We start from the raw sequence: 27,122 nt of genomic DNA, 5'->3' as shown, positions 1-27,122 counted from the left end.
TATAGAAACCAACTTTGGGACACTGGGTAACTTCCGTACATACCAAAGCTGTCCCTAACATACACCTTACATACAAAACTATCATCTTTGGAAGCAATAGTATTAAAGCACCGAGCTGTGTCACCCAGGAAGCGCCCAACGATCTGGAATGTGCTCACATTTAAGGAAAAGGTAGGCTGTGCAAATTACCTAATACACCTTTGGAAGCTTTTCAGCCTCTATTGTGGACATTATAAAAGACCAACAGATTAATACTGAGTCATACAGGCACATATTCTAAATACCCTTTAAAATGTTGAAAGAGTGAAGAAAACCCTCTTATTCTGGTCTGGACACTTAATCTGGTTTAGTGCTGGTATCACAATGTTCCAATAAAGATGCAACTTATAAACCACTGTTAGCCAAAAGGAAGGTTGGGATTCAAGAACAGCCCTGTCTTCATGGAAGATGAAGAAAGAAGACCTACAAGACAGACACCTCTAGCTCCTAGTTTCAAAGACAAGTCAACAAGTAAAGCAGATCTCCAGGTCAGGAACTACAACTATACCAAATCCACTGGTTCGATTGGAGGGTTCTGCAAAGCTGTCAGCATCAGGTTGAGATCTCAAGGAGCTACTGGAAAAATGTATGGATACAGCACAGGCAATCACTCCCTGTATGAAGGTCTGCACATCCTGTAAAAGGGAAAGTTTTCTCTGAACGAGAACCAAAAGGGCTCAACCTTCAAAAAGAAGATACCAGACAAAGACGCATGAATAATGCTGGGTACACACTAGGATGACAAATCAGCAATCCGGCTGATCTGGTGACGATTGTTAAGTGCACACACACTAACCCAGAGGTTCTCAAAGCTTCCCAACGGTCCAGGTTTTACGTTTATCCATGCTTGGCCACAAGTGACTTAATTAGCGCCTCAGTCAATTTGATTTAACCATCTGTGAGGAGGCATGAATATACCTAAAATCTGGACCATTGGAGTGCATTGAGGACCGTGTTTGAGAACCACTGCACTAACCAATCGTCGGTCCGATGAGTCATGCACGACGCCCCAACCGAGTGGGCATTTACATGTGCTGCACAGTTGTGATGTCAGTCACTGGTGGCCACTGCAACAAGTACGCTCAGCATGATACATCTGCAGATATATTTGCCACGCTGCACAGCTGACACGCTATGTCTGACCGATGTTGTTCACAGACATCTCGCTGGTACACACCTGCCAATGCGACCACAATATATATCAGAGAGTCAATTGAACATCCGATATTTCAGCCAATATGTACCCAGCTTAAAAGGTTGGAAACCTTTTACCATAACATTGAGGTGGATTGCAATAAGGTCCAGCATTTGCAAAAGTGATGTTTCAGCCATTTTACCATGGGATTTAAAATTGGCATAGCTTATTTTTTATTTTTCAAATTCAGACCCTAGGACATTCCTGCCACAAAATGATGTGGATCTATAAAAAAAATTAGGTACTTATTGGTCAAAACAAGTTTTCAAACTTTAGCGTAACCACACAGACAGAAAAACTGGTAGCTCTAAAGGATGATGACCTTTAACAGCCACATCAATTAAGAAAGCTCAGGTAAACTCTGGTGATGTCAAAGGACCTCAATTAAGAGATTGGATCCTTAAGACTGGTGCAAACTGGACCCTCTGCCATATTTAATTGTTCTGTGTAGGACCTTATTTGACATTCAAGTGCTACCAGAATCACTCAAAAGCAGTTTCTTTTTACATTTTTGTTTTTAAGCAACACCAGAAGCATTGCTGCTGGAAAAAACAAGACAATCAGATGAAATCTCGAAGGGACCAACATGTTGCAAACCAGACAGTCCTGTGGCTATCTTCCCCTGGAGCACATGTGCCCTTCCTTGTGGTGCACGCAGAGATGCTATTAATTGTTAACATCTGGTTGTCCCCTCTGATTCAGATTTTGAAATACCTCTGGATGACGGGACCATTCCCTGGTGTGAACGGTTTGTCTCCTGAGCATGTCTGTTTTCCCAGTTGCCACCCCAGGAATGAAAACCACTACAATGACTGAAACATTTTGCTTTTCCCTTTACATGTTCCTTCTCTTCTCCCTCACAGTTAGGGCATTAATGGTGCCCTTTTTAGTGATTTACGTTCCTTGCAAGAATGGGCAATGTAAACTGCTCAGAAATTTGGCACGTTTATCAGCTGTGACTCCTCTGGAACTCAAAGATGCTGTAACTGGGACTGATGAGCTACAGCCCCCAGCTTGTAAGCAGCCATCCCTCATCATTATCTACCAGTCCCAGATGGAGAACAGTTGACCCCTGATTTAATGGTTGTCTCTCAACCAACAGTGGAGTGACAGATGCACCCCTGGAGACACTTTGAAGAGCTGGCTTGCAAAGTGCTGGTGCTATGAATGCCCCAGAATGAAACTGTGTAAACTGCACTGTGTTGAAGGTGAAAACCATCTTTCTCGGACCTTCAGGGAATGGTAAACGGACATCTGTCTACAAGCTTACAGGGACTATATCAGTCGTTGTAACAAGACGATCTTGTCCTCCAGCAAAAACATCCTCCGCTGACATAAGTCAAACAGAAATCCCAAGAAGATCATCCACTGGAAAGTTTCAGGCAGGATATCTGGAAATTGAGAATCCGACTGTGAGATATCAGGGTCCCTGATGTCTCCAGGACATGAGTCTACTGCAAGGCCAAATAATTTGCCTTAAACAGCAGATCATACGGGTAAGCAAATGCCCATGAACTTTGTGAACACTTTAGGCACTGCAGCCAAATTGAAAGTTATTGCACGAAACTTAATGGCAAATCTGAGAAGACAGAGGTGTCCTTCCCACTCGTTCTGATCTATGTTTTTAGGATTGACCTTTAACAACACGTTCAGGGATTTCAGGTTTTGAATAGGCTGAATGGACCAGAAAAGATGATTTTGGTACTTACCGACAAATTCACTTCTCTGAATCCACTCAGGGACACTGGAGATCTAGACAGCTGGGGTGTGAAGGATGCAGACTAAAGGTAGCACAACGTAAAACTAAAAAAAAAAATTATGCACAGCTGGCTCCATCCCCTTCACGCCATCCCTCCAGTTTGAAAAATTGACGGAGAGAAGAGGGAACATGGAAGATCAAAGCCATATGGGAAGGTACCAACACGTCAAACAGCAACCAAGAACTAATGACACATTAACTAAACTGTTTAAACTAAATTTATAAGAACACGCAGACTGACAGCACCGAGGCGGGCGTCCAGTGTCCCCGAGTTAACTCAGAGAAATGGATTTATCGTTAAGTACCAAAATCCTCTTTTCTCTAATATCCACTAGGGGACACTGGAGATCTAGACAGCTGGGGATGTCCCAAAGATACTCCCATGGGCGGGAATGCTGTCCGAAGCCTGAAGAACCAAACGTACAAAATTTGCATCTCTAGATGCAAAAGTATCAAACTTGTAGAAACGAGTGAACGTGTGTGCTGATGACCACATTGCAGCTCTGCAAAGTTGGGCAGTGGAAGCTCCTCTGGCCGCAGCCCACGAAGCCCCTACTGATCTGGTGGTATCAGCACCTACCCGAAAAGGAACACTTACCACAAGTTTGATTGTTAGTAGTATCCATCTTGCCGAGGATTGTTTTGAAGCTGGCCAACCCCTCCTGGGGCCATCATACAGTACAAACAAAGCGTCTGACTTTCTAATAGAACCAGAAGCCTGAAGGTGGTACAGTCTCTGACCACATCCAAGGACAGGTCCCACTCAGACTATCCTCGGATGGAGGGAACCACAATCGACTGGTTTATGTGGAAACTCGAAACCACCTTGGGTGAAAACTCAGCTTTTGTACGGAGCTCCGCTGTCTTCATGAAAAACTAAGAAAGGACTTTTACATGACAGGGCATCTAAGTCTGAGATCCTTCTTGCTGATGCTAAAGCTAGGAGCAGGACTGCTGTCCAGCTCATATATTTTAGATCCGCACTTTCCAAAGGCTCGAAAACGGCCGTTCTCAAAAATTCTAGCACCAAATTTAGATCCCACGGGGCTGTTGGCGGACGAAAAGGTGGTTGTATTCTCAACACACCTTGTAAAAATGTCTGGACCTCCTACAAGGATGCCAGATGTTGCTGGAAAAGGGTTGAGAGGGCCGAGACATGTACCTTCAAAGATCCCAATCTCAAACCGCCATCCAAACCCTTTTGGAGAAACCTCAACAGTCTAGTAAGGCGGAACTCTCTGGGGTTCCAACCCCTAGGCTGGCACCAATCCACGTACTTCTTCCAAATTCTATATAAATGTGTCACTGTGACTGGCTTCCTTGCCACTAACATGGTAGAATAGCTGATTTCGGGATACCCCTGTCTCTTAGTATCCTGGTCTCAAGAACCACACCGTCAAACGTACATGGTTTAGATCTGGGTGAAGGAATGGGCCTTGTAACAACAGGTCCTCCCTCTGCGGCAGTTTCCAAGGATCTTTTGCCAGGAGGCCCCTCAGGTCCGAGTACAAACTTCTGCGAGGCCAGTCTGGTGGTATTAAAATCACCCACGCTCCTTCCCGTTTCACCTCTTTCAACACTCTCGGTAACAGGGGAAACGGCAGGAAGATGTAAACCAGATCGTATGTCCAGGGAATCGCCAGCGCGTCCACAGCCTCTGCTGCTGGATCCTGCGTCCTGGCCACATAACTTGGCAGCTGATGGTTGTTCCGAGAGGCCATTAGGTCTATTTGTGGTAGACCCCACCTTCTTACCACTGCACCTGTGGGTGTAGACACCACTCCCCTGGATGCATATCTTGACTGCAGGTAGTCTGCTTCACAATTGTCCACTCCTGGAATGAAGACTAATGACAGGATTATGTTGCGCTTTTCTGTCCAAGACAGAATCTTTGTGGCCTCTTTTAAAGCCATGCAGCTTCCTGATCCTCCCTGACTGTTTATGTATGCTGTTGCCGTCACATTGTCCGACTGCACTCTCACGTGCTGAGCCCATACTAGGTCTTCCGCCATAAGAAGTGCATTGAAATTTATTGGAAGACTGCTCTTCTGCGGTGACCATCTTCCCTGAAACGGATGGTTGTCCAATACTGCTCCCCATCCTCTGAGACTGGCATCTGTTGTCAAAATCTCCCAATCCCAGATTCCAAACCTCTTTCCTGCTGCTAGGTTCTTGTGGACCGACCACAAAATTAACGAGTTCCTGGCCTGGGGCGACAAGCAAATCCTTCGGTGGAGAAGTAAATGCATGCCTGCCCCCTGAGCAATCAGATTCAGCTGAAAAAGGTCTGGAATGTAGCCTGCCATCTTGGATCGCTTCAAAGAATGCTACCATCTTTCCTAGAAGCCGTACGTAAAGATGCAGAAAGACCGTCTGGCTCTGTAGAACCTGACGAACCATTTCCTTGATGTCTCGAATCTTGTCTTCTGGTAGAAACACCTTCAGATATATCATATCTAAAAAATGAGACCCAGGAATTGAATCGTTGGTTGCAGATTGGATCTTTTTTAAATTCAAGATCCAGCCGTGTCGAATCAGAAACTGAGCATGTCGGATCAACTGGTCCTGAGAGTGAGCCTTGATACGACGGTCGTCCAGATACGGTATTATCGTTACCCCTAACGATCTCAATTTCGCTACCATGACTGCCATGATCTTTGTGAAGATTCTCGGGGCTGATAGGCCGAACGGTAGGGCTCTGAATTGGTAATGAGTCTTGCCCACTGCAAACCGTAAATAGGCTTGGTGTAGTGTCCAAATTGGGACATGGAGGTACGCATCTTTTATGTCTATTGACACCATGAACTCCCTTTGCTTCTGGATGGCTTGGCACAGGACCTCTGCTGTGCTTTATGGTCACCTGTTCTTTGGTGCCCATGCTCACAAAGTACCAAGATTTTATATTTTTTTATTCCAAAGACTCCAGTTCTGGACAATAGCAGATTCAGAGTGTATGGTGACCGCCGAGATCCCAAGCACCAGTCACATGACCGCATACCACAGATATCCGTATTTTGTCCAGACTCCCAAACTGGATGCTATAGAAAACGTTTTTTTTGTTTTCAAGTTAAATCCTTTATTGTTTGTCCATTAGGGGACACTCCTTGCCTTCCCAAAATAGTGTTGTTTTTTATTTCTGTTATTGTTCATTGATTCTGTAACTTTTATCAAAGTTAAGGTTGTTGTTCTCGATGTAGAATGCGGTTTTATTTCCCTCCCGCTATTGTTATATAGTTCTGTTTCTGTTATTTGAAGCTTTGTTAGATATAAACTATAATTATAAGGTAACCTAGCGAGCTTTGAGATTTTGTCAGTAAAAAGTGTCAAAGCTCCTCTCGCTGTACTGTATACACCATGATATCGAGTGTACCGCAATTGGATGCTACAAAGTGAGTCAGGTAGAATATAAAACATATTTATGATGTCTTATTAATACATTATTTTTATATATTTGTATTTTCAGCTTAAGTAAACACAACCAATCCTAACTAGATTAAATTCTGTATAAACAAAAATGGACAAAAAATAAGATTTTACTTACCAGTAAATCTATTTCTCGTAGTCCGTAGTGGATGCTGGGGACTCCGTAAGGACCATGGAATAGACGGGCTCCCAAGGAGACATGGGCACTTTAAGAAAGAATTTAGATTCTGGTGTGCTCTGGCTCCTCCCTCTATGTGCCTCCTCCAGACCTCAGTTAGAGAAACTGTGCCCGGAAGAGCTGACAGTACAAGGAAAGGATTTTGGAAATCCAGGGCAAGACTCATACCAGCCACACCAATCACACCGTATAACTTGTGATAAACTTACCCAGTCAACAGTATGAACAAAAACAGAGCATCAGTTCAACCCTGATGCAACAATAACATAGCCCTTATTGCAGCAATAACTATATACAAGTATTGCAGAAAAAGTCCGCACTTGGGACGGGCGCCCAGCATCCACTACGGACTACGAGAAATAGATTTACCGGTAAGTAAAATCTTATTTTCTCTAACGTCCTAGTGGATGCTGGGGACTCCGTAAGGACCATGGGGATTATACCAAAGCTCCCAAACGGGCGGGAGAGTGCGGATGACTCTGCAGCACCGATTGAGCAAACAATAGGTCCTCCTCAGCCAGGGTATCAAACTTGTAGAACTTTGCAAAAGTGTTTTAACCTGACCAAGTAGCAGCTCGGCATAGTTGTAATGCCGAGACACCTCGGGCAGCCGCCCAAGAAGAGCCCACCTTCCTAGTGGAATGGGCTTTAACTGATTTTGGCAGCGGCAATCCAGCCGCAGAATGAGCCTGCTGAATCGTGTTACAGATCCAGCGAGCGATAGTTTGCTTTGAAGCAGGAGCACCCAGCTTGTTGGATGCATACAGGAGAAACAGTGACCCCGTTTTCCTGACTCTAGCCGTTCTGGCTACATAAACCTTCAAAGCCCTGACAACATCCAGTAATTTGGAATCCTCCAAGTCACGAGTAGCCACAGGCACCACAATAGGTTGGTTCATGTGAAAAGATGACACCACTTTTGGCAGAAATTGTGGACGGGTCCGCAATTCTGCTCTATCCATATGGAAAACCAGATAGGGGCTTTTATGTGACATAACCGCAATTCTGACACACGCCTAGCCGAAGCCAAGGCTAATATCATGACCACTTTCCACGTGAGATATTTTAACTCCACCATTTTAAGTGGTTCAGGAAACTTAACACCACGTTAAGATCCCAAGGTGCCACTGGAGGCACAAAAGGAGGCTGAATATGCAGCACTCCCTTACAAACGTCTGAACTTCTGGTAGAGAAGCCAACTCTTTTCGAAAGAAAATGTATAGGGCCGAAATCTGGACCTTAATGGAACCCAATTTAAGGCCCAAATTCACTCCTGACTGTAGAATGTGAAGGAAACGGCCCAGCTGGAATTCCTCTATAGGAGCATTCCTGGCCTCACACCAAGAAACATATTTTCGCCATATACGGTGATAATGTTTAGCTGTCACGTCCTTCCTAGCCTTTATCCGCGTAGGAATGACCTCGTCCGGAATGCCCTTTTCTGCTAGGATCCGGCGTTCAACCGCCATGCCGTCTAACGCAGCCGCGGTAAGTCTTGGAACAGACAGGGCAACTGTTGCAACAGGTCCTGTCTTAGAGGAAGAGGCCATGGGTCCTCTGTGAGCATTTCTTGCAGATCTGGATACCAGGTCCTTCGTGGCCAATCTGGAACAATGAGGATTGTTCTCACTCCTCTTTTTCTTATTATCCTCAGCACCTTGGGTATGAGAGGAAGAGGAGGAAATAAATAGACCGACTGGAACACCCACGGTGTCACCAGTGCGTCCACAGCTTTCGCCTGAGGGTCTCATGACCTGGCGCAATACCTTGTAGCTTTTTGTTGAGGCGGGATGCCATCATATCCACCTGTGGCAGTTCCCACCGACTTGCAATCTGCGTGAAGACTTCTTGATGAAGTCCCCACTCTCCCGGGTGGAGGTCGTGCCTGCTGAGGAAGTCTGCTTCCCAGTTGTCCACTCCCGGGATGAACACTGCTGACAGTGTGCTTACGTGATTCTCCGCCCAGCGAAGAATTCTGGTGGCTTCTGACTGAATCAGAACCGGTTGATCACGAAGCAGGGTCTCCGCTTGACGTAGGGCGTTGTATACGGCCCTTAGTTCCAGGATGTTGATGTGAAGGCAAGTCTCCTGACTTACCCACAGAGCTTGGAACTTTTTTCCCTCTGTGACTGCTCCCCACCCTCGGAGGCTTGCATCCGTTGTCACCAGGATCCAGTCCTGAATGCCGAATCTGCGGCCCTCGAGAAGATGAGTACTCTGCAGCCACCACAGGAGAGACACCCTGGCCCTGGGGATAGGGTGATTAACCGATGCATCTGAAGATATGATCCGGACCACTTGTCCAGTAAGTCCCATTGAAAGGTCCTCGCATGGAACCTGCCGAAGGGAATGGCCTCGTATGATGCCACCATCCTTCCCAGGACTCGAGTGCAGTGATGCACTGACACCTGTTTTGGTTTTATTAGGTTCCTGACCAGTGTCATGAGCTCCTGAGCTCTCTCTATCGGGAGATAAACCCTTTTGTCTAGAATCATGCCTAGGAAAGGCAGATGAGCCGTAGGAACCAACTGCGACTTTGGAATATTTAGAATCCAGCCGTGTTGTCGTTACACTTCCAGAGAAAGTGATACGCTGTTCAGCAACTGCTCTCTTGATCTCGCTTTTATGAGGAGATCGTCCCAGTACGGGATAATTGTGACACCTTGCTTCCGCAGGAGCACCATCATTTCCGCCATTACCTTGGTGAAGATTCTCGGGGCCGTGGAGAGACCAAACGGCAACGTCTGAAATTGGTAATGACAATCCTGTACCGCAAATCTGAGGTACGCCTGATGAGGTGGATAAACGGGGACATGAAGGTATGCATCCTTTATGTCCAGAGACACCATAAAATCTCCCCCTTTCAGGCTTGCTATGACCACTCTTAGCGATTCCATTTTGAACTTAAACCCTTTCAGGTATATGTTCAGGGATTTTAAATTCAATATGGGTCTGACCGAACCGTCCGGTTTCGGGACTACAACATGGTCGAATAATAACCCCCTCCTTGTTGAAGGAGGGGAACCTTGACCACCACCTGTTGAAGATACAATTTGTGAATTGCAGTTTACACTATTTCCCTCTCGTGGGGGGAAGCCGGCAGGGCCGTCGGTGAGGGGGCATCTCCTCAAAGTCCAGCTTGTATCCCTGAGACACAATATTGCCCAGGGATCCAACAGGGAGTGAACCCACTTGTGGCTGAAATTACGAAGACGTGCCCCCACCGGGCCTAACTCCACCTGTGGAGCCCCAGCGACATGCGGTGGATTTTGTAGAGGCCGGGGAGAACTTCTGTTCCTGGGAACTAGCTGTGTTGTGCAGCTTCTTTCCTCTGCCCCTGCCTCTGGCAAGAAAGGACGTACCTCGGACTTTCTTGTTTCTTTGTGATCGAAAGGCTGCATTTGATAATGTCGTGCTTTCCTAGGCTGTGCAGGAATATAAGGCAAAAGATCAGAATTACCAGCCATAGCTGTGGAGATCAGGTCCGAGATCCCTTCTCCACGCCTCTTAAGTCGGCATCACCTGTCCATTGCATATCTACAGGACACGTCAAGCAGAAATCGACATAGCGTTGACTCTAGAACCCAGTAGGCTAATGCCTTTTTGGGCCTGTTTTATATATATATCTTTTATATATATATATCTTAAGACAGCATCTTTAATATATATATCTATATATATAAATATATATATATATATATATATATATATACATACCAGGGTCTCAATCTCTGCTGATAAGGTACCTGTCCACACTGCTATAGCGCTATAAACCCATGCCGACACAATCGCCGGTCTGAGTAGTGTACCAGAATGTGCACGCTATCTGCAGGATCCTGAGGATAGCTGTTAAGTCAGGGCTACCTTTTGGGCAAACGTAACACCTTAGGGGAAGATTCCCATCGTATCCTGGCCCTAGTAGGGGAAGGATACTCCCTGAGAATTCTATGTGGGAAACTGCAGTCTCTTGTCTGGAGATTCCCGCTCTTTTTCATCATGAGAGGAGGGAAATTTACCTCAGCTTTCTTCCCCTTAACATGTGTACCCTTGTGTCAGGGACAGATGAGTCATCAGTGATATGCAAATCATCTTTTATTACAATAATCATATATTGAACACTTTCCTGCCATTTTGGCTGTAACTTTGCATTATCGTAGTCGACACTGGAGTCAGACTCCGTGTCGATATCAGGGTCTATTATTCTGGATAGTGAGCATTGTGAGACTCTGAAGGTCTCTGCGACATAGGGACAGACCTTTGTAGATTCACTGTCTGTTCTCTAATCTTTTGTGCAATAAATTCACCTTAGCACTTAATTACACATATCCAAACAGGTGTCGGCGTTGTCGACGGAGACACCCCTCACACACATATTTGCTCCATCTCCTCCTTAGGGGAGCCTTTTACCTCAGACATGTCGACACACACGTACCGACACACCACACACTCAGGGAATGCTCATCTGAAGACAATTCCCCCACAAGGCCCTTTGGAGAGACAGAGGGGTATATGCAATTGCGGTCGAATTCCCGAAATTGTCGAATTTCGGGTCATTTTCGACCAAAAAAAAAAATTCGCCTATGCAATTCAGTGCTTTCCGACCAAAAAACGGACTTTCAAAATTCGACTTTTTGAAATTCGAATTTTTGCAAATTCGACTTTTCTGCAATGATACAAGTGCTGCAATTCGACCAAAGCATATTCAATTCAAGTTTGGAAATTCGACAGCAGTGCTTTTAGACAGCAAATTCGTCTTTTTCAATCCGCCACACTTTGGAGGGTGAAAACAATAAAAAAAATTTTAAACATGTTTTTTTTGGTGTTTTTTTTTTTAGGAATAGCATATCTATTTATATTAGAAGGGATTAGGTACTTTTTTTTGGGGAGGCACAAATATTATTTATATATTTTTTTAAATATTTTTTTTTATTATTATTTTTTTATTGCTGGAACGGAAATCCTTAAAAAAAATGGCGTGGGGTCCCCCCTCCAAAGCATAACCAGCCTCGGGCTCTTCGAGCTGGTCCTGGTTCTAAAAATGCGGGGAAAAAATTGACAGGGGATCCCCCGTATTTTTAAAACCAGCACCGGGCTCTGCGCCTGGTGCCAAAAATACGGGGGACAAAACGAGCAGGGGTCCCCCGTATTTTTAACACCAGCATCGGGCTCCACTAGCTGGACAGATAATGCCACAGCCGGGGGTCACTTTTATGCCGTGCCCTGCGGCCGTGGCATTAAATATCCAACTAGTCACCCCTGGCTGGGGTACCCTGGGGGAGTGGGGACCCCTTCAATCAAGGCCCCCCCCCCCCCCCCCAGCCACCCAAGGGCCAGGGGTGAAGCCCGAGGCTGTCCCCCCCCATCCAATGGGCTGCGGATGGGGGGGCTGATAGCCTTTTGTGATAATAAAAAGAATATTGTTTTTTCCAGCAGTACTACAAGTCCCAGCAAGCCTCCCCCGCAAGCTGGTACTTGGAGAACCACAAGTACCAGCATGCGGGAGAAAAACGGGCCCGCTGGTACCTGTAGTACTACTGGGGGAAAAATACCCAAATAAAAACAGGACACACACACCGTCGACAGTAAAACTTTATTTCATACGTCGACACACACATACTTACCTATGTTCACACGCCGACATCGGTCCTCTTCTCCATGTAGAATCCACGGATACCTGAAAAGAAAAGTTCAATATACTCACCTCAGCCATGGTCCAGAGATACATCCACGTACTTGGCAAAAAAACAAAGCGAACACCCGCTCCATGCCGGACTGAAAGAGGTCCCATGCTGACACATGAGACCCCTTTCCACGAATGAGACCTGTCAGTGACAGCTGTCACATAAAGGTCTCTAAAGCCAATCAGTAAGCGCAACTTCGTTGCGCTCACCTGATTGGCTGTGCGCTGTCTGAACTCAGACAGCGCATCGCACAGCTCCGTCCATTATATTCAATGGTGGGAACTTAGCGGCTAGCGGTAAGGTCACCCGCCGGTCAGCCGCTGACCGCGGGTTAACCCCCCCGCTACCCGCAAAGTTCCCACCATTGAAAGTAATGGAGCGGCTTTGCGATGCGCTGTCACAGCACAGACAGCGCACAGCCAATCAGGTGAGCGCCACGGAAGTAGCGCTTCCTGATTGGCTGAAGGGACTTCAGTGACAGGAGTCACGTGATGTCCCGGCATTCGGGAGAAAGGGGTCTGATGTGAAAGCATGGGACCCCTTTCTTAGTCCGGTGGATCGGTGTTCGTTTTTTTTTTTTGCCAAGTACGTGGATTATCTCTGGACCTGGATTTACCTCTGGACGCTGGAAGGTGAGTATAATTTTTTCACAGGTACCTCGGATCGTCGGAGACCGTGGCAGTCGGCGTGTCAACATAGGTAAGTATGTGTGTGTCGGTAGTGTGTAATAAAGTTTTACTATCAAGGTGTGTGTGTACTGTTTTTATTTGGGTATTTTTTTTCCAGTAGTACTACAGGTACCAGCGGGCCCGTTTTTCTCCCGCATGCTGGTACTTGTGGTTCTCCAAGTACCAGCTTGCGGGGGAGGCTTGCTGGGACTTGTAGTACTACTGGAAAAAACAATATCTTTTTATTATCACAAAAGGCTATCAGCCCCCCCATCCGCAGCCCATTGGATGGGGGGGGGGGGACAGCCTCGGGCTTCACCCCTGGCCCTTGGGTGGCTGGGGGGGGGGACCCCTTGATTGTAGGGGTCCCCACTCCCCCAGGGTACCCCGGCCAGGGGTGACTAGTTGGATATTTAATGCCACGGCCGCAGGGCACGGCATAAAAGTGACCCCCGGCTGTGGCATTATCTGTCCAGCTAGTGGAGCCCGATGCTGGTGTTAAAAATACGGGGGACCCCTACTCTTTTTGTCCCCCGTATTTTTGGCACCAGCACCAGGCGCAGAGCCCGGTGCTGGTTTTAAAAATACGGGGGATCCCTGCCCAATTTTTCCCCTGCATTTTTAGAACCAGGACCAGCTCGAAGAGCCCGAGGCTGGTTATGCTTTGGAGGGGGGACCCCACGCCATTTTTTTTTCCGGGTTTTTCACGTTTTTTAAAATCGCGGCAAAATCCGCCAAATCGGCCGATTTTCGCCCGCGATTCTGGCGAACCCGTTTTTCATTGAATATGGTGAATTCCGGCAGCCACCTGCCGGAATTCACCTGGCGAATTGAGTCGAATTAAAAAACGGCGAAAAATTGCCGCGATTCGCCGTGAATTGCATATACCCCAGAGAGAGAGTATGCCAGCACACACCCCAGCGTTATTAACCCAGGAATAACACAGTAACTTAATGTTAACCCAGTAGCTGCTGTTTATAATGATTTTTGCGCCTAATTATGTGCCCTCCCCTCTCTTTTTACCCTCTTCTACCGTGTATCTGCAGGGGAGAGGCTGGGGAGCTTCCTCTCAGCGGTGCTGTGGAGAAAAACATAGTGCTGGTGAGTGCTGAGGAAGAAGCCCCGCCCCCTCGACGGCGGGCTTCTGTCCCGCTTAAATATACATTTACTTGGGGGGCGGAGCTTGGTGCAGCATGGAGTAGGAGCATAGCTTGTAAGCTCCCGCACAAAATCCGTTTTTTACATCCGTTTCTTGCCTGATGCTGCCCACTTAAAAGCAACCCTATTCAAGCCCTATCCGTTGGTGTGTCTCTGGGTTCACTGACACCTGCCCGCAGACCCGTGCTGTCGCTGTGGGGAAGTGGACTGCTGCCTGCTGTGCCCCGGCGCTGATCTCAGCGGCTGTCTTACCCGCGTGGAGCGGGACGTCTGCCTGCCTGCCCTACACTCCCTGGCGGCTTACCTCCGACTCACTGCTGCGGTGCCTGGACGTCCTCCCGCTGCCCCCTCCTTCCTCCCTTGTTGCTGGAGCCCCGCTGAGTCCCTGTTCGGTGCGCCTCTGGGGTAGGCGCCGACCTCCCGCCGCGTGGTGCTGCCGGGGAAACATCCTCACCGCTGCTGGGGGACCCATCGCTGCCTGTACTCATCAGCCTGCTCCTTCTCCGTATATACCACGCTTGCCACTGTGGGGGAGTGCTTCCGGACCCGCTGGCCGTGCTCGGCTGCTGTGGCTTAGTGTGACTGTGGTGCATCTGCCTGCTGTGGCTGTGGCTCCGTGCTCCAAGGTAATCTGCTGCATTGTTCCACTGTGCTACTCTGCGTTTTACACCTCAGCTGTTAGGATTTGTGCACCTGCCATAGTTACTGGCAGCATTGGACATAAGCTTATACTATTATCCTGCCTGACCACCCTGCTCAATAATTGCAGAGACTGCATCGGTTTGCCTCTCACTGCACTGACGCTGGGTCTGTTCACCTCCACAGACAAGTGTTATAACTGCTGCTCCTCCGTACCCCCCCCCCCCCTTTTTTTTTATTTTTTTTTATTAATTTATTTTATTTTACCTGGATCCCATTGTACCCTGCACTAGTCCTGTGTCCTGTATTGGCTACCACAATGGGGAAAACAGGAGCGGCTGCTAAACTGCAGAAATATGCAAGGGAATCCTCCTCCTCCCAATCTACTCCCTCGACTGCTCGCAACCCTCCTTCACCGCATTCTGAGGGTGATGATTTGACCCAGTCTGACTCGATGCATCCCACGCAGAAAATAATACAGGCCATTGCTGCCTCTGAACAGCGTGTCTCCGACAAAATTGAGCGTGTTCAGATAGACTTCTCCTTCCTTCGCCAAGATCTCCAAAAGATCCGTGAACGAGTGAGTGAGACAGAACATCGCATCTCAGACCTGGAGGATACTACCTCTCCGCTTAAAAGCAGGGTGGACGACCTATCCACGCAATTGTCGTCGGCACATGCTAAATTGTCCGATATAGAAGGCAGGCTTCGGCGGAATAATGTTCGCCTGGTCGGGCTGCCTGAGAGGGCGGAGGGAACGTCACCGGAGAAATTCTTTGAGGACTGGCTGGTTAAGGTATTTACACGTGAAGTCTTCAGCCCGCAATTCGCAGTAGAAAGGGCGCATCGTCTTCCATCACGTCCTCCTCCACCTGGCGCTCCTGCTCGGACATTTATTGCCCGTCTTCTTCATTTTAAAGATAGGGACACTATACTCCGTCTGGCTCGACTCCAAGGCCCGTTAATATTTGACAACCACACGATCTCAGTCTTTCCGGATTTTGCCCTCGAGGTTCAGAAGTCTCGTGCCCAGTTTTCTCTTGTCAAGCGTAAACTCCGGGATCGGAATATCCAGTACTCAATGTTGTTTCCAGCTTGTCAGAGGGTTATATTCAACGATACCAAGCATTTCTTCTCCAGTCCGAAAGATGTGGAGGCTTGGCTGGAGCGGAGACCTCCGGCTCCCGAATGAACTTGTATTGGCTCAGGCGATGTTGATTAGTGTTCACTTAAATGTCTTTACTTTTAGGGCGAATATGTGATAATTATCTGTGTGCTGTGTTTTTTTTTCTCTCTCTATTCAGCATCAGGCTGCTACTCTCGCTCTGTTCGATGTGCGGGAGCTCCTTGCTGTAGATAGCTTAGGGATTTAGTCCCATAGTTTTCTAATTGGTTCAGTTCGATCCAATTTAGTTTAGTTTCAGTTTTCGTTAGGGAACAGGTATGCCACTAGGTTGTTTGCTGGCTATACAGGGTGGGTGTGGGATGGGATGTTTAATTGTTGTTGTTTTTTTTTTTTTTTTTACAACTGGTCATTCTGTCAAGCTGCTGTGGTATTGCTTGGTTTTTCAGGTGTCACATTTGAGGAGTGTTCGGCCTCGGCTTCCCGATGCTGGTCGGGTTTTCTATGCAAGAGGGTGTTGTATTGTGATCTGGTTTGCTATGCTTCATATTTCTCACACACTGTTTTTTTATGCTTTTTGTTTTTCTCCTTGTACCCATGCCATGTGGTCCACGATATGGGTTCTAGCGCTGAAGTTACGGAGAGGGATGTGATTAGGCTGGTGGGTTGGAATGTCCGAGGTTTAAACGACAAAATTAAGCGCTCACTTGTTTTAAAACAGCTTCAAAAATATCAAGATGACGTAATATGTCTATCTGAAACTCACTTATGGGGAAGCAAGGTTATGGCCCTTAAGAGACCCTGGGTGGGATGGGCTTATCATTCCACTTTTTCATCCAGCGCCAGAGGGGTCTCGGTTTTGATTAAGAAGTCGGTACATTTTCACTTGGAGGATTGTAGGGTGGACCCTCATGGTCGCTATGTTTTTTACGGGCTGTTGTACATCACACACTGTATCATATTTTGGCTATATACATCCCCCCTCCTTATAACAGTGAAGTCTTGCGTAAGGCAGCTGACTTTGTTGCTCAATCCCCCGACACACCAGTTATTAGTATGGGTGACTTCAACAATGTCATGGACCTGTCTATTGACCGTTGGAGGGAATCCCGAGACTCTATGTCTCTCCCCTCTGCACCAACCCCCTTTGCGAAGCTTGTCACTGAACTTGGCTGGATGGACATCTGGAGGCTGCGAAATCCGACCATGGCTCATTATTCTTGTCAGTCCGCTGCTCACCACACACTGTCTCGGATAGATTTATGCCTTATTTCCCCAAGTTTGTCGCCCAGCATATCCGACCTAGTATATTTGTCCAGAGGTATATCAGACCACTCTCCAATCTTATTAAAATTATCCACGACACACGATAGGGGCACTAGTTCGTGGAAATTTCATCCATTTTGGTTGAATTTAATGGGAGTAGGGTCTGACCTTATTTCGGAATGGATGACTTCCTTAGTCACAACCCCCCTGATTCCTGCCCTGTTGTCCGGCATGACGCTTTCAAAGCATATATCAGAGGCACCCTTATTAAAAGGATTGCTGGCATTAAGTCGTTTAATAGGAGAGAGGAGGCGAGGCTTGAACAGGCTTGCCGTCATTTGGAGTCTGTATATATAGAGTCACACTCCCAATCGGATCGTGCAGCATGGCTGGATGCACAGAGAGAATGGGCCACCTATCTCTTTGATAAGTCCAAACGCAGGCTGCTGTTTTCCACTCACGGGCAGTATTTTCAGGCGGAGCTGGGGGGCAGTTACCTGGCCTTTTTGGCCAGGGACAAGTCCCACTCCTGTACTGTTCAATGCATCGTTGGTGGGGATGGCAGTCTCTGTTACTCAGGAAAGGATATAGCTGGGGTTTTTCAAAAATTTTATTCCGAGTTGTATTCTTCTGGGGTCTCCCACTCCGACGACAAGATACAGTCCTACCTCTCGCAGGTAGGCCTGCCTAGTTTGTCACGGGAGCCGCTTGAAATACTCGAGGCTCCTTTCACCCTGGAGGTTGGGCGCGCTGTGTCGTCGCTCCCCTCATCTAAGGCACCCTGTGGGGATGGTCTCCCAGTGGAGATATATAAAAAATGTAACTCCCTCTTCTGTCCATATTTACTAGATTTATTTAATACTCTGTCTGAGGCTGGTGAACTTCCACCTTCCATGTCTGAGGCCACTATTATAGTATTGCCCAAGCCAGGGAAGAATCCCATGTTTCCTGAATCTTACCGCCCCATCTCATTGCTATCCTCTGACGTTAAAATCCTGGCTAAGATGCTTGCCATTCGTCTAAACTCTGTTATTGGTTCTGTTATTCATCTGGACCAAACGGGATTCATGCTGGGGAGGTCCACTATGCAGAACCTACGTAAATTATTTTACCATTTGCAGGGGGGTGGCTTGCTGGGTTCGGAGGCAGTGGTGGTGTCTCTCGACGCCGCTAAGGCCTTCGACTCGGCCGAATGGTCCTACCTGTGGCAGGTACTTCGCGGGTTTGGCTTTGGCCCTACGTTCATCAAATGGGTTCAGCTGTTGTATTCCTCTCCAGTGGCTCGTGTCTCTGTTAACGGATACACTTCAGCCTCGTTCTCTCTGGCCAGGGGCACGCGTCAAGGCTGTCCGCTGTCCCCAGCCCTGTTTGCGTTGGCCATAGAGCCGTTGGCTTGTATGATACGGGATAATCATAATATTCACGGACTTGTGGCCGGTTCTGCAATAGATAAGGTGGCCCTATACGCCGACGATATGTTACTGTTTCTGAAAGACTCTGATGTCTCTCTCCAGTCTATGCTCCACACAGTTAATGAATTTGGGGAATACTCTGGTTTGCGTGTAAACTGGGACAAATCCTCTATTTTTCCCATTTCAGGTCAGATTCCGGAGACAGTGTGTGTGACGCATTCCTTACAATGAACCTTGAAATTTAAATAGTTGGGTGTTTGGATCACTGGGCCAGCATCAGAATACGTCAGGTGGAACCTTGATCCTATCACAGCTTTTTTTAAACAAAAAATTCATACATGGAAAGTGCTACCGCTGACGGTACTGGGGCGCATTAACCTCTTCAAGATGTCTATCCAGCCTAAGTACCTGTACGTTTTGCAACACTCCCCCATTTATATACCTAAAAAAATATTTGCCAGTCTTGATAGCTTAATCTCTTCCTTTATCTGGGGTCATAAACCAGCGAGGATAGCCATAAAAACACTTTGTAAATCTAAATCCGCTGGAGGGGCGGGCTTGCCCAACCTTAGGTTGTACTATCTAGCTGCCCAGTTAGCTCACCTCTCTGAGTGGGTCATGGGAACGGGTGGTCCGACCCTACAGGGATACCTGACTGAGTGGGTGGGTCCCCTCTTCACTCCCCTCCTTTTCTTGCTTTCTGGCTCGTCTGTTTCGGGTCTTCCTCCTGTTTTGCGACAAGCTCTTTTAGTCTGGAGACAGGTGCACAGTCTCTATGACTGTTCGGATTTGGAAGTAGACTCACCTTTATGGTTCAATAGCTCCTATGTGGAACTCCAAAAGCTGTCCACAGATAATATATGGGTAAAGAGTGGGGTGGTATTCCTGGGACAATTGTATGTAGATGGCCACCTTAAATCGTTCACGCAACTACAGGCTGATTTTGGGCTCTCGAGAGCAACTTTATTCCGATATTTCCAATTGAGGCATGCAATACAGACCCAATTTAAAACTGCCCCTTCCATTTCACCTTCACCGGTTAAACTTATGTTACAACGTTTGCCCTCTATGGGCAAAGTCTCATCACTATACGCATCATTAAATAATAGAGTCCTACCTGCATCTTTAGATCCGCTTAAACTAAGTTGGGAGAATGATGTGGGCCCTTTATCGGAAGAGCAATGGTTACAAATTTTGAGCTCCGCCAGGTCAACCACTCCTTGTGTCAGATATCAACAGGTGCATTTTTTTATCCTACATAGGGTTTACCGTACCCCTCAGTTCCTCCAACGAGCTGGCTTGAGGCCTGATGCTCTATGCCCTAAATGCCGGATGGCAGATACTGGGTTTTGGCATCTGTTATGGGAATGTCCGACAGTCTACAGCTTTTGGACTCGGATTTGGTCTAATATATTGACTACTGACCCATCTCTTCCTCAACTTAACCCCAGGACCTGTCTTTTTGGCTTGGACTTAGAGGAAACCCACTCCCTACTCACATTTCAGTATGTCCTATGCCTATCCACGCTTGCCAAAGTTGTTATTGCACGATCTTGGTTTGCGGAGGCCTCTCCCAAGTTGTTGGAATGGAGGGCTCTGGTGGCCTTAGTCATAAAACATGAAAAACATACGTATTTATCCCGTAACTTACTGTCTAAATTTCATTGCAAGTGGGATAGGTGGACTCGGGTATACTCAGATGGAGAACTGATGGAGCCCATTGGCATGCAGAGTGTATAGTTGTTTTTTTTTTGGCCGAGGCTGACGCCTTCTGAAACCTCCCGACACACTCCTATCCCTTAGGGTAATATTTTTTTATACACGTTCCTGCATTTGTATATGTGACCTCTCTCTTGCTCATATCTAATACTGAATTGGTGGTGTTATTGTTGGGATGATCCTACCAGGCATTATGATACTTTTTTCTCCTCTCTCACGAATGCTGTAAATTGATATTTGGACGTGTAATCTCGTGTAATAACGAGTTGACCAGTATATTGTACTGTTTTGTACGTTGATTGTTCTTTGTATGTTTCTTTTTCTTTCACTTCTGTACTTAAATATAATCTTAATAAAAAAAACTACATGATTAAAAAAAATATATACATTTTCTTGGCGGGGGCTCATACATATATACAGTGCCCAACTGTATATATGCTAAACTTTTGCCAAAGAGGTCCCAATTGCTGCCCAGGGCGCCCCCCCCTGCACCCTCTAGAGTGACCGGAGTATGTGAGGTGTGTATGGGAGCAATGGCACACAGCTGCAGTGCTGTGCGCAACCTCAGTGAAGACTGGAGTCTTCTGCCGCCGATTTCGAAGTCTTCTTGCTTCTTATGCTCACCCGGCTTCGGTCTTCCGGCTCTGCGAGGGGGGCGGCGGCGCGGCTCTGGGATCGGACGACGAGGGTGAGATCCTGTGTACGATCCCTCTGGAGCTAATGGTGTCCAGTAGCCTAAGAAGCAGGACCTATCTTCAGAGAGTAGGGCTGCTTCTCTCCCCTCTGTCCCACGATGCAGGGAGTCTGTTGCCAGCAGAGCTCCCTGAAAATAAAAAACCTAACAAAATACTTTCTTACAGCAAGCTCAGGAGAGCTCACTGAACAGCACCCAGCTCGTCCGGGCACAGATTCAAACTGAGGTCTGGAGGAGGGACATAGAGGGAGGAGCCAGAGCACACCAGAATCTAAATTCTTTCTTAAAGTGCCCATGTCTCCTGCAGAGCCCGTCTATTCCATGGTCCTTACGGAGTCCCCAGCATCCACTAGGACGTTAGAGAAACAAACATGTATGTACTTATAATTGCCATAAGTAAGTTTTGTGTGTAGACATACAGGCCTTTTTATAGAAAGCATTAAGAGTAAATCAGGTACAAATAGTGTGGTATGCCATTAAAAATCAGGAGCCATACATGCTTAGTAAAACGATTTGCACCCAGTATGTACATGTACAAGGAATAGAGGAGAAGCTACTGAAAACTTAACAAGCAATTCTAATAACAGTCTCACCTGTGTTGGTGGTGTAGCTGCAGCAGAAGACGGCGGGTGAAGGAGGTTTGACTGAGAACTGAGGTCTTGGGAACGGTCAGTGCAAGAAGTCCTTGGGAGCAAGTTAAACAACTTATTCTCTTTTTCATCTGTGTCTGTGGCTCCAGGACAGGGCCCAATATCAAAGGGAGAAGCTTCAGTGTGAGAAGGGCTGTTCTCTGGTGTCAGCACAGTACTGTTCATGATAGAAGTTTGACACTCTGTCAGCCACGATAATAATGCTGTCTGACTCATGTCCTGTGGCCTTTCCAAAATAGGGGTACTTGCTTGCAAAAGGCCATTTATTGGAACTTCCTGAGATCCAGGACACAGACAATATTTACAATGTTCCGACTCGGCCCTTGTTCTGCGTGGACGACCCCGTGAGCGATTCAGAGAACAGTAATATTGGTCGTCTTTCTCCTCTTCTTCCTCCTCCTCCTCACTCTTCACATGAGATGTCTCCGGCAGCTCAGCTTGTGTAGGTTCTGGAGCCTGAACTGAAAGTTAAGATGGACCGGTCAGTGACCAACACTTAGGATATCTTTTAGCAAGCCAGTGTCAGGTTACTCGTCACTTAACCTTTTGTTCCCCCAAACCACACCACCACAAAGACTATATAAATATGAAATTAAACATCTACTAAATAGAATGGTAGCAGGTGTATGGCATAACACTTGTATGTTTGTTTTAGGACTCACCAGAACGGTCCTCTAAACCCTCCACAAAGATGCCACCCATGTGCGGGAGCATCCAGTAGAATCTGCGGTATCGATCCTGCCCCAGACACACACACCGAAGCCTTTGGGAGGAACCAATAATTTTCTTTCGCAAAAACATCTGACGCTGTAAACCATTATAGAAAATAAGAATTTACTCACCGGTAATTCTATTTCTCGTAGTCCGTAGTGGATGCTGGGTACTCCGTAAGGACCATGGGGAATAGACGGGCTCCGCAGGAGACTGGGCACTCTAAAAGAAAGATTAGGTACTATCTGGTGTGCACTGGCTCCTCCCTCTATGCCCCTCCTCCAGACCTCAGTTAGGGAAACTGTGCCCGGAAGAGCTGACACTACAAGGAAAGGATTTGGAATCCAGGGTAAGACTCATACCAGCCACACCGTACAACTCGTGATAACTATACCCAGTTAACAGTATGAATAACAACTGAGCCTCACTGAACAGATGGCTCATAACAATAACCCTTTAGTTAAGCAATAACTATATACAAGTATTGCAGACAATCCGCACTTGGGACGGGCTCCCAGCATCCACTACGGACTACGAGAAATAGAATTACCGGTGAGTAAATTCTTATTTTCTCTGACGTCCTAGTGGATGCTGGGTACTCCGTAAGGACCATGGGGATTATACCAAAGCTCCCAAACGGACGGGAGAGTGCGGATGACTCTGCAGCACCGAATGAGCAAACTCAAGGTCCTCCTCAGCCAGGGTATCCAACTTGTAGAATTTTGCAAACGTGTTTGACCCCGACCAGGTAGCAGCTCGGCAAAGTTGTAATGCCGAGACCCCTTGGGCAGCCGCCCAAGAAGAGCCCCTTTCCTCGTGGAATGGGCTTTTTATGATTTAGGATGCGGCAGTCCAGCCGCAGTATGTGCAAGGTGAATCGTGCTACAGATCCAGCGAGCAATAGTCTGCTTAGAAGCAGGAGCACCCAGCTTGTTGGGTGCATGCAGGAGAAACAGCGAGTCAGTATTTTCTGACTCTAGCCGTCCTGGAAACATAGATTTTCAGGGCCCGGACTACATCCAGCAACTTGGAAGCCTCCAAGTCCCGAGTAGCCGCAGGTACCACAATAGGTTGGTTCAAATGAAACGCTGATACCACCTTAGGGAGAAATTGGGGACGAGTCCTCAATTCTGCCCTGTCCCTATGGAAGATCAGATAAGGGCTTTCACACAACAAAGCCGCCAATTCTGACACACGCCTAGCCGAAGCCAAGGCCAAATATATATATATGACCACTTTCCACGTGAGATACTTCAACTCCACGTTCTGAAGTGGCTCAAAACAATGTGATTTTAGGAAATCCAACACTACGTTGAGATCCCAAGGTGCCACTGGAGGCACAAAAAGGGGGCTGAATATGCAGCACTCCCTTAACAACGTCTGAACTTCAGGCAGCGTCTTTCCTAGCCTTTAACAGGAATCACTTCATCTGGAACGCCCTTTTCCGTTAGGATCCGTCCAAGTACGGGATAATTATAACTCCCTTCTTTCGAAGGAGTATCATCATTTTGGCCATTACCTTGGAACACACCCTCGGTGCCGTGGACAGACCAAACGGCAACGTCTGGAATTGGTAATGGCAGTTCTGTACCACAACCTTGAGGTACTCCTGGTGAGGTGGGTAAATGGGGACATGTAGGTAAGCATCCATGATGTCCCGTGACACCATAATATCCCCCTCTTCCAGGCTTGCAATAACCGCCCTGAGCGATTCTATTTTGAACTTGAACCTCCTTATATAAGTGTTCAAGGATTTCAATTTTAGAATGGGTCTCTGGTTTCGGTATCACAAACATTGTGGAATAGTAACCTCGTCCCTGTTGAAGGAGAGGAACTTTGATTATCACCTGCTGGAGGTACAGCTTGTGAATTGCCGCCAGTACTACCTCCCTTTCCTTGGGAGTAGCAGGCAAGGCTGATTTGAGGTAACGGCGAGGGGGAGACGTCTCGAACTCCAGCTTGTATCCCTGAGATACCTGTAGAGCCCAGAGATCCACCTGTAAGCGAACCCACTGGTCGCTGAAGTTCCGGAGACGGGCCCCCACCGCACCTGGCTCCACCTGTGGAGCCCCAGCGTCATGCGGTGGACTTAGTGGAAGCAGGGGAGGATATTTGTTCCTGGGAACTGGCTGTCTGGTGCAGCTTTTTCCCTCTACCCCTGCCTCTGGGCAGAAAGGACGCGCCTCTGACCCGCTTGCCTTTCTGAGGCCGAAAGGACTGTACTTGATAATACGGTGCTTTCTTAGGCTGTGAGGGGACCTGAGGTAAAAAGGTCGACTTCCCAGCTGTTGCTGTGGACACGAGGTCCGAGAGACCGTCCCCAAACAATTCCTCACCCTTATAAGGCAAAACTTCCATGTGCCTTTTAGAATCAGCATCACCTGTCCACTGCCGAGTCCATAATACTCTCCTGGCAGAAATGGACATTGCATTAATTCTAGATGCCAGCCGGCAAATGTCCCTCTGTGCATCTCTCATATATAAGACTACGTCTTTAATATGCTCTATAGTTAGCAAAATAGTGTCCCTGTCAAGGGAATCAATGTTATCTGACAGGGAATCAGACCATGCTGCTGCAGCACTACACATCCATGCTGAAGCAATAGCAGGTCTCAGTATAGTACCTGAGTGTGTATACACAGACTTCAGGATAGCCTCCTGCTTTCTATCTGCAGGCTCCTTTAAGGCGGCCATATCCTGAGACGGCAGTGCCACCTTTTTTGATAAGCGTGTGAGCGCTTTGTCCACCTTAGGGGATGTCTCCCAGCGTAACCTATCCGTTGGCGGTAAAAAGGGTACGCCATTAGTAACCGCTTAGAAATTACTAGTTTCTTATCTGGGGAACTCCACGCTTCTTCACACAATTCGTTTAACTCATCAGATGGGGGAAAAGTCACTGGCTGCTTTTTCTCCCCAAACATAATACCCTTTTTTGTGGTAATCGGGTTAATGTCAGAAATGTGCAACACATTTTTCATTGCCGTAATCATACATCGGATGGCCCTAGTGGATTGTATATTTGACTCATCCTCGTCGACACTGGAGTCAGACTCCGTGTCGACATCTGTGTCAGCCATCTGAGGTAGCGGGCGTTTTTGAGCCCCTGACGGCCTCTGAGATGCCTGGGCAGGCGCGGGCTGAGATGCCGGCTGTCCCAAAGCTGCGTCATCGAACCTTTTATGTAAGGAGTTGACACTGTCGGTTAATACCTTCCACATATCCATCCACTCTGGTGTCGACCCCGCAGGAGGTGACATCACATTTATCGGCACCTGCTCCGCCTCCACATAAGCCTCCTCATCAAACATGTCGACACAGCCGTACCGACACACCGCACACACACAGGGAATGCTCTGACTGAGGACAGGACCCCACAGGACTCCCCTGGGGAGACAGAGAGAGAGTATGCCAGCACACACCACAGCGCTATATAATCAGGGATTTACACTAACACAAAGTGATTTTTCCCTATAGCTGCTTTACATACACAGTTTGCGCCTAAATTAAGTGCCCCCCCCCCTCTCTTTTTTACCCTTTGAGCCTGGAAACTGCAGGGGAGAGCCTGGGGAGCTGTCTTCCAGCGGAGCTGTGAAGAGGATATGGCGCCAGTGTGCTGAGGGAGATAGCCCCGCCCCCTTATCGGCGGACTTCTCCCGCTCTTATAGTAATATTATGGCAGGGGATTTTTGCACATATATAGTTTTTTAGACTATATTATGTGCTGTTTGCCAATGTAAGGTACTCTAATTGCAGCCCAGGGCGCCCCCCCCCCCCCCCCCCCCCAGCGCCCTGCACCCATCAGTGACCGGAGTATGTGGTGTGCATAGGGAGCAATGGCGCACAGCTGCAGTGCTGTGCGCTACCTTAATGAAGACCGGAGTCTTCAGCCGCCGATTTCCAGGATGTTCTTCTTGCTTCTGGCTCTGCAAGGGGGACGGCGGCGCGGCTCCGGGACCGGACGACCGAGGCTGGGCCTGTGCTCGATCCCTCTGGAGCTAATGGTGTCCAGTAGCCTAGAAGCCCAAGCTAGCTGCAAGCAGGTAGGTTCGCTTCTCTCCCCCAAGTCCCTCGTAGCAGTGAGTCTGTTGCCAGCAGATCTCACTGAAAATAAAAAAACCTAACAAATACTTTCTTTACTAGAAGCTCAGGAGAGCCCCTAGTGTGCAACCAGCTCGAGCCGGGCACAGATTCTAACTGAGGTCTGGAGGAGGGGCATAGAGGGAGGAGCCAGTGCACACCAGATAGTACCTAATCTTTCTTTTAGAGTGCCCAGTCTCCTGCGGAGCCTGTCTATTCCCCATGGTCCTTACGGAGTACCCAGCATCCACTAGGACGTCAGAGAAAAATAAATATTTTTTTTTAGAAAAACACTAAGAAAAGATACAGTTAACAGTTGATATAAATACAATTCTAAAGAGAACATTGGCCTGTGTACACATGCCGCAGCATTATGGTAGAATGCTACATGCATTCTACAACTACATGCAGAACCCATTTAGAGGTCAAGTTATGTAAGGGTCAGTGATCATTTTACACTTTTGTTTACACAGAATGTGAAGTGTATTACACAGATATTGGCAAGATACATTCATCGCAGCAAATTATTTGATAACTAGACACAGTAAAACAATTTAATAGAAAGTCTATGTATGCTGCTGTAATTTTCATGTTACTTAAACACTTCATGTAATTTGTACAGACAAGGCTCCTGATAATAATATAGCCAGTGGCAGAGATCCGGAAATTTCAGCCCTCTCCATCTCATTTGTAAAATACAATCTAAGGTTCAAAAGAAGAAATACAGCCA

At 47.3% G+C, this 27,122-nt stretch overlaps 1 protein-coding gene across 6 annotated transcripts in view; it reads right to left on the bottom strand.

Annotated features, from left to right (window-relative positions):
- BAZ2A (bromodomain adjacent to zinc finger domain 2A) overlaps nt 1–27,122 on the bottom strand; it is a 441,771-nt gene that overhangs the window by 106,979 nt on the left and 307,670 nt on the right. For all 6 annotated transcript variants that reach the window (XR_010211400.1, XM_063952546.1, XM_063952545.1 and 3 more), the window contains exons 19-20: nt 22,267–22,411; nt 21,548–22,065 (exon numbers count right to left, since the gene is read on the bottom strand). Coding sequence is in view for 5 of the 6 variants with exons in the window: in XM_063952546.1 (XP_063808616.1) it covers nt 21,548–22,065; nt 22,267–22,411 (663 nt within the window). In the remaining variant the exon portion in view is untranslated. The remainder of the gene's footprint in view (nt 1–21,547; nt 22,066–22,266; nt 22,412–27,122) is intronic.

This window comes from Pseudophryne corroboree, chromosome 2 (assembly GCF_028390025.1).
Source record: "Pseudophryne corroboree isolate aPseCor3 chromosome 2, aPseCor3.hap2, whole genome shotgun sequence".
NCBI classification, from domain to species: domain Eukaryota; kingdom Metazoa; phylum Chordata; class Amphibia; order Anura; family Myobatrachidae; genus Pseudophryne; species Pseudophryne corroboree.
This window is presented reverse-complemented; position numbering and strand designations above follow the sequence as displayed.